This window comes from Nicotiana tabacum, chromosome 14 (assembly GCF_000715075.1).
Source record: "Nicotiana tabacum cultivar K326 chromosome 14, ASM71507v2, whole genome shotgun sequence".
Taxonomy (NCBI): Eukaryota; Viridiplantae; Streptophyta; class Magnoliopsida; order Solanales; family Solanaceae; genus Nicotiana; species Nicotiana tabacum.
In genome coordinates, this window is record NC_134093.1 from 53,379,556 (window position 1) to 53,391,519 (window position 11,964).

At 37.8% G+C, this 11,964-nt stretch overlaps 1 protein-coding gene across 1 annotated transcript; it reads right to left on the reverse strand.

Moving 5' to 3' along the window:
* Nucleotides 1–323: 323 nt before the first annotated feature.
* Nucleotides 324–1,408, reverse strand: LOC142168949 (protein FAR1-RELATED SEQUENCE 6-like). The gene is made up of 2 exons (XM_075230126.1): nucleotides 980–1,408; nucleotides 324–875 (listed from the first exon to the last, which is right to left on the reverse strand). Exons 1-2 carry the CDS (start codon nucleotides 1,406–1,408, stop codon nucleotides 324–326), a joined length of 981 nt encoding a protein of 326 aa, XP_075086227.1.
* Nucleotides 1,409–11,964: the final 10,556 nt, after the last annotated feature.

Sequence of the window (11,964 nt, forward strand, 5' to 3'; positions counted from 1 at the left end):
ACTTTCCAATTTTCGCCAAAATGCATCAAATTACCCTATGGACCTCGAAATCCAAATTCGGACGCACGCCTAAGTCCAAAATTACCATACGAAGCTATTGAAATCATAAAATTTCCATTCCGGAGTCGTTTGGTCAAATGTTAAACTCCGGTCAACTCTTTTCACTTAAGCTTCAAATATAAGAAGTAGTCTTTCAATTAAATCATGAATCATCTGAAAACCAATCTCGACCACACAAGCAAGTCATAATACACATTACGAATCTTCTCGAGACCTTAAGCCACCGAACAGGGCGCTAATTCTCAAAATGACCGGTCGGGTCATTACACTAATGCAATATCACAAACCCGTTCAAAATCCTTCAATAGTTCCCTGTACATCATGTATTCAGAAGTCATACGTGGGTAACCTCCTAGAAAGAAATGTTTCAAGTGTGGACGAACAACATCTCTTCTCCACCTTTTCAATATATACCTCTCATTAATGTTTTCAATTCTCTTATCAGACAACACCTTAAGTATATGGCAGCATAGAATACCTCTTGTTTCAAACCACTTGAAGATATGTGTATATTCAACCATGAAGAGAAATGGATCTTTAGTGTTAAAATTATTGAGCGAATAATCTGTTATAATGTATTTCTCCACTCCAGGGTTTTCTTGATGATCTTTAGGGGTGCTGATTTCACAATGGTACAGTTTCCTTAACTGTACTTGAAAAAATTCAAACACTTCACGAGTATAACATGCTTGAAGTTTTTCCTCCCATGCAAATTGAGGCAAACATTTTGGTTCAAAGTACTTTGACCTATATTCAGCTTCCAATTCTTTCTCGAACTTAGCTTTAATGGCTAACTCATATTGTTGAACAAACAACTTCAAAGTGCTTTGGCGGGTGATAATCCATTAAAGAAAGCATGCATTCCTTCACTTCTTTGTGTGGACAACATCCCAGCCCAAAAGTGGTCATTTAGGTATACAGGAATCCATTTTTCATTCTCCAAATAAAGCTTATAAAACCAATCCATTCCATCTAAGTTATATTTTGCAATATAATCAATCCATCTTCTCTCAAACTCAGCAACGTTAGTGCTATCAAGGACTAAAGCCTTAAATTCTGCCTTTGCAATCTTACCATCAAGAGCTCCGCTTAACTTCATAGGCAACTTTACGAATATGTGCCATATACAATATCTATGTACCGTATTTGGCATCGATGCATTGATGACAACCTTAGTACTATCACATTGGTCAGTCATGATAGCTAATGGATGAACATTTCTTAGATTCCCAAGCCATGTAGAGAGCACCATTTTGTAACTTGTTATATCCTCACTTGACATAAGTGCGCATCCCAAAAGTATGAACTGCCTATGCTGATTGACACCACCAAATGAAGCAAATGGCATATTGTATCGATTCACAAGGTATGTGGTATCAAGGTATATTATATCATGGAACTCCTTATATGCAATCTTAGAGTGTGAATGAACCCATACGATATTATGAAGTCGACCAAAACTATCTACATCTATGTAGTAGTAAAATTCCCTATCTTTTTGCTACATGTCACTGAAGAACTTGAGTAATGATTGTGCGTCCCGTTTTTGCAACTGAAGCTTTTTACTCTTCAAAATAAATTTTCTACAGTCCTTTGGTGTACAACACAGATTTTCGGGGCCACCAACAAGTACTTCAGCGACTTATATTTTTTTAGGGTCTTAAGCCGGCAATATCTTTAGCTATAAGAGATCTCTTAAGAGACTTATTAAGCGACCTGCGCCCAACCATCAATCGCGATAGTGCTGGTTTCAATTGATGATTATGTTTTTTAACCACCTTTAAAACACGCCATGAACCATTCTTCTCCAAAATTCCATTTATTCTAGCACGACAATTCCTCCTCTTGGTAACATGCTTATTCCTTGGTTTCCTAGACCTATCACAACCATATTGCACATACCTTACAATATCACCACCTTTTTTGTTTGATGTTCTTTTGACAATGCAAAACCCTAATAATCTTGCATGTTCTTTGTAAAAATCAAACATAACATCCTTATTAATGAACCGCATTCCAGTAATTTGACCTATTACTAAATTTTATTCATTGAACTCATTAGACATTTTCCTGTCCTCTCCACCTTCTCCCTCTTCCTCTAAATAATAGCCGTCATCATCATCATTATCATCATCGTCAACATGATCTTCTCCATCATTGAAGTTGCCGCCTGAATCATTGTTGACCCACTCATCTTCATTCATCAGACTGTCATCCGAATTCAACCTTAAAGATATGTGTAATGCATTTTTTAGTTGCTATGACCTAGTTTCTAGGCTGTTATTTGGGTTTAATGGCTCCAAACTAGTTTCTTGGTTAGCGTTCATGTTTAGCATTCATGTTTAGGTTAAGGAAAATATGATGAATTATGTGTTTATTGAAAGCTCTCTTATCATATGTGTATGGTATAACAAGGTTACTCGAATTTATATACCGTATAAATTTTCGAAAAACAATATACATATATATATACGAAGGCTTTTGATCTTCCCATCTATATAAATTTTATTTTAAAAAAATACATAACAGTATATGTATACATACGAAGGCTTTTGATCTTTTCATGAGAGAATGATAATTTTATGGGATCAATATTTTGGGATAATCAATAGTTATTAGCTTGTTTGGGAGGGAAATATTTTGGAGGGAAATAATGGCTATTAATCCAAATAAGAAATCAAGGGGTTTAAGGGTATTTCACGGGTATGATCATCGTTGGGCCATTATGAGTGTGGCCAAATAGTAACACTCTTTCCACTTATGAGTAAGTCTATCATCATACTCAACCTATCATTCATAGATTTTGCGAGGTCTTTATCATTGTAAGTGAACTTTCATTTCACTAATTTCTATATTCAACATCAAACATGCATTACATTCCAAGCCAAATAATAGGGTGATGTTTTATACTTCAATACTACACAAGAGGGGGTGATTTTTATGGTGTTCAATTTTTTGTGTGCACAAATTATAGAAGGACCTGGTTCTTCTACTTGTTCCTTACACCATAGTTGCGGAATAATAAATGCAAAAAGTAAAGAACACAAGTATTTTTACGTGGATAACACCTGGCTCAAAAGGTGAAAAACCCACGACCTACTTCCCAGTAGGATTTTTTTCAATACTCCACTAATTCATTGAGCCAAAAATAACATTTATAAAACTCTTGTAAACCTAAAGATTACCTCTAACCCTTTGTGGCAACCAGCCTCAGGCTGTTACGACAATTTCAAGTTAACTCTAACTTGAACAATACAACTCAAAGTACCTAGTACAAATGCTTCTAGAGAAAGCTGAAAGATACAACTCAAAAGCCCTATTACAATTGATCTAGAATAAAAGACAGACACTTGGAACTGGTTCTTCTATCTGGTATTCGCACACTTGAAACACACAGGAATTGCTTGCAAAATGCCTTGCTATTTTGCTCTCAATTCTTGCTTAACTTTAGCATTTGTGCGTCGCCTGTAAAAAAGAACAAAATGATATTTATAGAGTTAGTAGAATAAGAATAATTAGAGATCTAATACTTTTCTCTTCTATGGTGTAAGAGTTCTAGTTATCTTCAACTTCTAACTCCTCCCTTATCTAGGATAGAGTTCTCTTCAAGTAAGGAATAGTAAGGAATCTTGCTCCTAATCAATTATGCAACCTTTTTGTTTAGGAGATATCAGATATAACCACTTAAGCTTATCCCCTTCACGTGCATGCCTTGTGCTTGAATCTTCTCGTGCCCTGTGTACTCTGTATATGGACTTGGTTCATGCATGTGTTTCTTTGTCAATCATGAAAACAAACTTAGTCAGGCCAAAATAGGGTGAGATAATTGTGCTCATTATAGCTATTTTGGTTCTTTTTCATCCTTAAACGTCACGACTCTGCTAGTTTCAACTAATACCACTAGGTATGTTATTTCTTGTTGTTATGGCGATTGGATATTTATTATACCTGTCATTCCCTGTCAATACATTTTTTGGCAACACATCAGTATTGTACTTATTAGCCCATGCTTGAACAAATTTGTAGCAAATGAGCCCGATTTAGGATTATCTCGTTTATAGGAAGCCTTCTCATTACACGTGACCTTACCATAGTTATATGCATGGGTCGTAGAAAAGTACACCCCTTTTATAAGACTCCGGAACCAAAATGTGGTTCTTTTGGACTCAAAGAAACAAAATGTGTGAGAAGAAAAACTGGTGACCATAATATATATAATGCCATTTTATAAGATGATATACCTTAACGGCCATTTTCCTAGTTAAGTGTAGCGCCCTTTTTTAAGGCGTTATATTTGAACTCAAATAGGCGGGAATATATAGCGTCCTCACTTAAGGCGCTATACTATAACACCCTTACCTAAGGCGCTATACTTACATAAATAATCGTCCCTTCCCCTTCAAATTTTTCAGGTCGACAAGACAATACACATAACGTGGTATTTCACTGCGCTATGTTTCGCGTGATAATAATTTTTTCAGGTATAAAACATCTTCTTAAACTGAACCAAGTCATCTATATTTCAAAGACCTTTTGAATAAACATTACAACATCCATTTAAAAAATGCCACTAGCATTTAATAAGTGGTTCAAAAAGAGGCAAAAGGGTGAAGGTAGTTCAACAGATCCCCATGAAACACGTCTTAACACTATCGATCCCTACCATGAAAAACATATGCTAGGTTGCTACACTGACTTGGTTGATGACAGGTGGTATGGTGTTCTGCGTACCTTGGAAAATAAGCCTATCAATATACACACTGATCTCAAAGTTTCAGGGCACATTATTGAGGGCGAAGCACATTCTACAAAGCCTGAAGGTATGCGAATTTGGGGCGAAAAACTATAATGGGTTCCCCTTTACTCAAAACGGTGTGATTACGAAGTACTATGTCGCTGGCATGGGCTTGTTGTGCCACAAGCACTGTCTACAACCTTCTAAACAAACACACACAAAGATTAACCAGAAGTGATTTGACATTTGATGAAGCAGATTCTAGAGATGGAAAAGGCACTAGCTGTTCATCATGCAATGGATGATCTTAACTTCCTGGGAGGAACGGAGGCTCAGTACTAGGATTTATTAGAAAATGATAAAAATGCATAGAGACAATGATTATCCCATTTTCCCAACAGTTGTCGAGTGGGAGGGACTACCTAAGTTTCTACCACAGACGTTGGATATAGGAGTCCCATATTGTTGTTGAAATCAAGCAAGTGGTCTTCTTGATGATAGCGATGAAATGCGAGAAATATGTGTCAACTGGGGCCTAGATTACGATGCCCTCGGTCCCAAAAGTTACGTACACGATGTTGACGGAAAAGATGAAGACAGTGACAATGCAATAGTGCCAGACAGTGACGATAATAGCGAATGACAATTGTTTTTTCTTGGGGTTTATGTTAAATTGTTGTATTGAAGTATTAATGCTAAATATCAATAAGACTTAACACTAATGGAAACATAATTTTATTTCATACATTCTGCAAGATGAACATGTACATACACTTATTACAACAAATTATTGAAATACAAAACTATGGGTATCCTTGATAATTGGGCACATTGCATGAACTTCCACTGGGAGCTGAATTACTACAGCTACCCAAACCAGCTGAAGGACATTTACGATGGTCGTGTCCTATTTGTGAGCATATGCCATATTTACGCGCATAAACGGTATCACTAACATCCATTTGGTTCCGTATACGCGTTCATTTTTGCACTTATCGTTGATGCAAATACTCCTTGTTACACACCATTCTTAATGGTTCCGGCGGCCAATAATGCTCAGCATCCACTGGCTGCAACTGTCCACTATAGATTTTTAAGTATGCAGTAACACTATATTCTTTATCAACGTAGCTGGTTGCCACGAAACCTGTATGTTGAAAGCACTTCATGGCATGTGAGCATGACATGTGGTAGATGGACCATTTCCCACAAGAGCATAACCTTCTGGATTCATTTACGGTGTGTGTATTATTCCCCCAATTTTGATGGATAGCGGTGTGAACTTCAAAAATATTTCGCTCGTTGCAATACTGTAAATATGAATGCCAATGTGCTCGCCTCCTATATTTCTAAAATCTTTTCATTGGTATTGGCATAAATTCAATACCCATTTCCATCAATGACGATGCACCTCTAGCCCTTTCAACAAACCTCTCCCCCATCTGCTTGAATGACATCCGCACCATGGCAGTGACAGGCAATCCACGTGCAGACTTCAATAACCCGTTGAAAGACTCTGACACATTTGTAGTCAGAATTCCCCATCTTCTGCCATCATCCGCATGCAATGTCTATTTGTCAAGATCATGTCGCATCAACCAATGATAGGCTCCTTAGTCTTCCTGCCTGGTTGATTCCATGCGCCTCCTGTATTTACACTCTTGGTGATCTGTTGCAGCAATCCACATTAAATTATGCAAATCCTTGTTGGGATATGCCTTCTCAAAATTGGCCTTCAGGCGCCTCACACAGTAATGGTGGTAGGCATACGGTTCCTGCCATACAAGCAAATTCTGTATAGAACTTAAAATACCGCCATGCCGATCAGATATTAGACAAATACCCGAATGTTGTCTGACAACATGCTTCCTCAAGTGGTTCAAAAATAGTGTCCACGTCGCTTGTCTTTCATTGGCACAAATAGTAAAAGCCAGAGGAAATATACTTCCATTAGCATCTACTGCAACGGCGATTAACAACTTAATATCTTACTTTCTATAGACATGAGTGTCGTCTATGGATATTATTTTTGGACTCCGCTCAAGCTTTTATTCAACAACAGTCCCGGGGTTAAAATGTTGCAATGCGGCCATGTCCCTGGGTTGAGATGCAAAGAACTTATCCCAGCTACCACAAATAATTTCAAACGCACGTTTGCGCCCAAGAAATGCCTTTCTTTTGGTAATGGAACACCCATATTCCTGGTGAACAGATATTATACACTCTTTGATCTTGTACCTTATGGACGCTTCAATGTGTGGAATCCAGACAAGAGAAATCAAGTCGATATTCAAGTTAAAATGATTCCCACTAAATGTGTCCATTTCACAATTGTGGGTGCCAATGTATTTACCCACAACCCATATATTTGTTTTCTTCTTCCTCGCATGCAGCATCCAATTACAACTCGTAAACCATCTACGGTAAATAACCTTGTATACCTTGTATACAACACCGTTGCTCTAGATTCATCCTACATTGCTGTCCGAATTTCATCAATATCCATTGTGAGGGAATCCACATCTGGCATACTTGGAAAATTATCAAGGTAGGGAATCTCCCTTGAATGAAACGATACATGGGACTTGTATACTCTTGATCTAACGGGAGGTGGAGCATGCTCCCTCGTCAAATCAGATTCAACATTCTCTTCCTCCTCATCATCACCCTTATCAGGGAAAGGTATGTCATCTCCAGACTAATCGGCATTGTTGTCATAATCACTATTCTCTTCCTGACTCTGCGCATCTGCCAGATCTCGATTAAATATGTCATCTTTGGGCAATTGAGTAAGGACAGGACCTTCAAGTTGCTCGTTTTCACTGCACAACCAACGAAATAATGAGTTACTCAAATTGATCCAAACTTTACATATAGCTTTATCACTTCACTTACAAATCATAATATGTTGATATCCCATGATGGGCATTATCCTGTTGGTGATGACTCCCAGATGGACCACCATGATCCAACACACCAAAACTAGGCATATTCCAACTGGGCGTTGGTTCATAACTTGTAAAATACATATTTGGCCGGTACCCCCTGTGGAATATATGAGTGTTAATACAAATTCAATACATAAAAAATAAACATCGTAACACAAAGGAAAATTGAAGTTTACCACTCGGCTTGTAGATTATGTAAACTAGGGGAGAAATTATTTCCTCGCTCCTCATTCGCCCGTGGAGATAAGTTTAGATCAGGCCAAACTCTTTCACTCGGAACCTGTTCGGCTAAAACTGCTCCAAAATAATCACCCGATGACTGAGGGATATCCGTACTTTGCGCAACCTCATTATTGCGAACGTCTTCAGCCTTAACGTACATTTCCAACATTTTTATCACACGAAATTCTCGGTATTTATCTGGAGTCCTCAAAAAATATCTCAGAGTTTCATCGCCTTCGATGTTAAACTCAGCATAACAAGCAACCCCCTGCGGAGTGACAGAATACGGATATCTTCCGGTTACTTTAATATTCACCGAGTGTTTGCTCACACTTATTTTCTTACATAAAAACAATACCAATGTATCGTACTCCATTGTAAGTGGCAACTTAACATGACACTGTAGAGATAAACTATAGCTTACTGAGTTATTCGCCACCACAACCTCACCCCCCAATATAATAAAACCCTAATTCTTTGCTCTTCAGACATTATGACAAAATGCAAAATAACTTAACGAAGAAATATTTCAGAAGACTTGAGAATATTTATGGATGGATTTTTATAAAATCCTTAACCTCTTTAAATAAGGCAAAAACCAGTCTTGGGGGGTACAATTATTTGAGGTATAGCGCCTTAAATATGGGCGTTATACCCAATTGAATTATTGTTATATCAGTTAAGCCCAGAAGAATCATTGGTGAGCCACATAATATATATAGCACGATAAGTTAGGGTCTTATATATATAGCGCCTTAAAAAAGGGCGCTATACTTAACTGGGCAAACGACCGTTAAGGTATAGCATCTTATAAAAGGGCGTTATATATATTATGGTCACCAATGTTTTTTTCCACACATTTTGGTTCTTTGAGTCCAAAAGAACCACATTTTGGTTCCTGGCTCCTTTTATAAATAATAAGTTTTCAAATCATATGCATTTCATGCCACCACTTACGGTATTCTCCAACTTATACTTTTCGCTCTTAGGCCACTTTTATAAATCTTACCCATTTTTGGCTAAAGTTCACAGTATCTTGTCATCTAGGGTCTTACATTTCTCGATCATATTGCTATCACAATCATTGACCGAAATCAAAATGTACAATTTAGTATTACACATTTGCATATGTACCACTATGCATATAACCAGTCCCGAAAATGTACATCCGTTCATGTGATTATTTTCTTATATGTATGATATTCGGCTTAATGTATGCATATTTTGATGTATATTGCCTTACATTATACTCATGTCTCGTAGATTTCGGATGTATAATATAATAATTTGTGTTAATTTGTGGTATTTCTATGTGTAGGAATCATTCGGATGCGATTCGGGATGAAAGTGCGCGAATTGGAGCGAAAATGGGAAGGAAATGCAAAAAGTGGCCATTTGAGCAACACCGACAGCGTGGGGAGCTACCTGTGGTACACAAAACAGAATGTTGAAAAGTTGAGCGCCAGGGCCAGCGCCCCACGCTGCCCTGGACGCTCAAAACATGAACATGTCATTTCGACTAGGGCTCTGTTATTTCGACCCTAAGACGCCCCCAACTCATATAAAAGCCAACCTAAACCTATTTTGAAGCGGAGGACGTGACTTTAAGAGAAAAACAAACGTACGAAACACTCGGGAGCACGAATTTGATCAATTCTTCCATTCTTCTAGTATTCGTCGATTTTATATTTGAAAATATTATTTTTGATGATTGTATGAACATGAGTGGCTAAGAACCCTATTGTTCTGGGTTCATGGGTGTTACATAAATGTTGACATTTGAAGTTTAAATTGACAAGTTTGACTTTATCATATTGGGTTATTTATTTAATTATGTTCCTAATTATTTCGCTGAGTAGCTAACAGTGAAATACTATTTACGAATCTAGAGTTGAATGCGAAAGTGAGAATTATAGATTGCCTATAGAATTAAATAGAGCAAGTTCTTGAACCCGGGCATCGGGGAACAAATTCACAATTATGATAGAAATATACCTAATTGCCTTGCTTGGTTGAAATACATGAAGTATATATGCATTCTTGTTAATCTTAATTCCATAGACATATAGGCATTAAGTTAGCTTGAATAGGCAAGTAAGAACTCGATAGATTCTTATGAGTAATATCAACCCTGTCAATCAACAATCCAGATAAATCAATTAGTCATTTTAAACCAAGAACGCAATATGATTGTTAGCTAGCCTATGACCCTGGAATTCCCTCTCCTACTGATTGTTAACCAAAATTGCTTAAGTGTTGTGGTTAATTTCTAGTTATTTCATTGCTTGCTAGTTTCTTAGGTAGTAAATTAGTCACTTACACATTTTGTAAGAAATCTCTTGAATTGATAAGTTATTTGAGTTTGAATCAGTCAAAAGTTAATCATAAGTCTCTGTGGGAATGATACTCTACTCACTACTCTATTACTTGACGAACGCGTATACTTGCATGAGTGTGTTTGGTCGCAACAAGTTTTTGGCGCCGTTGTCAGGGACTTAGAAATTATCTACTTGACTGAGTTAAGCTTTTATTATTTATTTGTTCAAGTTTTAATTTTCAGTTTATCTTGTTTGTGTTAACGCAGGCTCTTCTCTTGAATGCGGAGGAGTAGAAGCGAAAACAACCTCCTTCCTCTTGATCCTGAAATTGAACGAACACTTTACAGAGTGAGGAGGGAAGTCGAATCTAGAACTAGAATTGAAAGAGAGTTGGACATCGTAGTTCAACCACAACCAATAGAGATGGCAGGTAATGAAGAGTGTCCGGTGATAGAAGCCGCAAGGCCCAATCTTGCTAATATGACTCAGGTTATTGTGAAGTCTGATATCACGGGTCACTTTGAACTCAAACAGTACATGGTACAACTGATTAATTCTACAAGGCAATATGTGGTTCTATCTCATGAAGACGCAGAGGCATATTCAGAACTTCGTGGAAATTACGGACACTTACAATTATCTGAACGTTTCCAAGGACTATGTCAGGCTGACACTGTTTCCCTTTTCACTGTTGGGGGAAGCTAAGGAATGGTTGCAAAAGTAGCCTGCGAACTCAATCCATACTTGGGATGATCTAGCAAGGAAATTCTTAATCAAGTTTTTCTCCGCTAAGAAGACAAAGTCACCGAGGAGCCAGATTCTTGGGTTCCAACAACGGTATGGCGAGACTCTTCATCAAGCTTGGGAAAGATACAAGAAGCTACTCAGAGACTGCCCGCATCATTGTCAGACTGATGAGGTGTTGGGTTATACTTTCGTTGATGGGCTAGACGAGACATCAAAGATGAATCTGATTCAGCTTGTGGGGGTAGTTGCATGGCGAGGCTGTATAGTGAAATCCAGCTTCTGCTAAATAACTTCACTGCTAATGATCAAAATTGGCAAGGAGATGGGGAATCATGAAGAGCAATTAAACAGAAAGTAGCTGGTGTAATTGAGCTTGATGACTTCTTAGCCATGAGAGCAGATATAGCAAAATTGGCAAATCAAATGAATAGAATGACAATGCACCAAACACAACAGATGCAATATGTACAACAGATGTCTATTTGCTGCAAATTACGTGGTGACAATCACACGAGTGACATGTGCCCCACGAATCCTAAATTTATCTACTGTGTGGGGAAACAGAGTAGAGGTCCGATAAATCAGCATACACAATATGGGAACACTTACAATCCAAATTGGAAGAATCATCCTAACTTCTCCTAGGGTGGAAGTCAGCCGACTCAGAATCATTATAGGCCCCAAGGAAATTTTAATCAACCTCAGAAGCCACCCCAGCAAATAGAAGAGAGTAAATGACTTGTTGAAGAAGTTGTTGCTTGACAATCAACAACTCAGGATCGATTTCCGAAATCTTGAGAGACAAATGGGGCAGCTAGCGTCAAATCAAAATACTAGGCCTGTAGGCGTTCTTCCCAGTGATACAGAGAAGAACCCTCAAGTTAATGCAGTTACACTCAGAAACGGGAGGGAATTAGAAGAAGTGCCAAAGAAG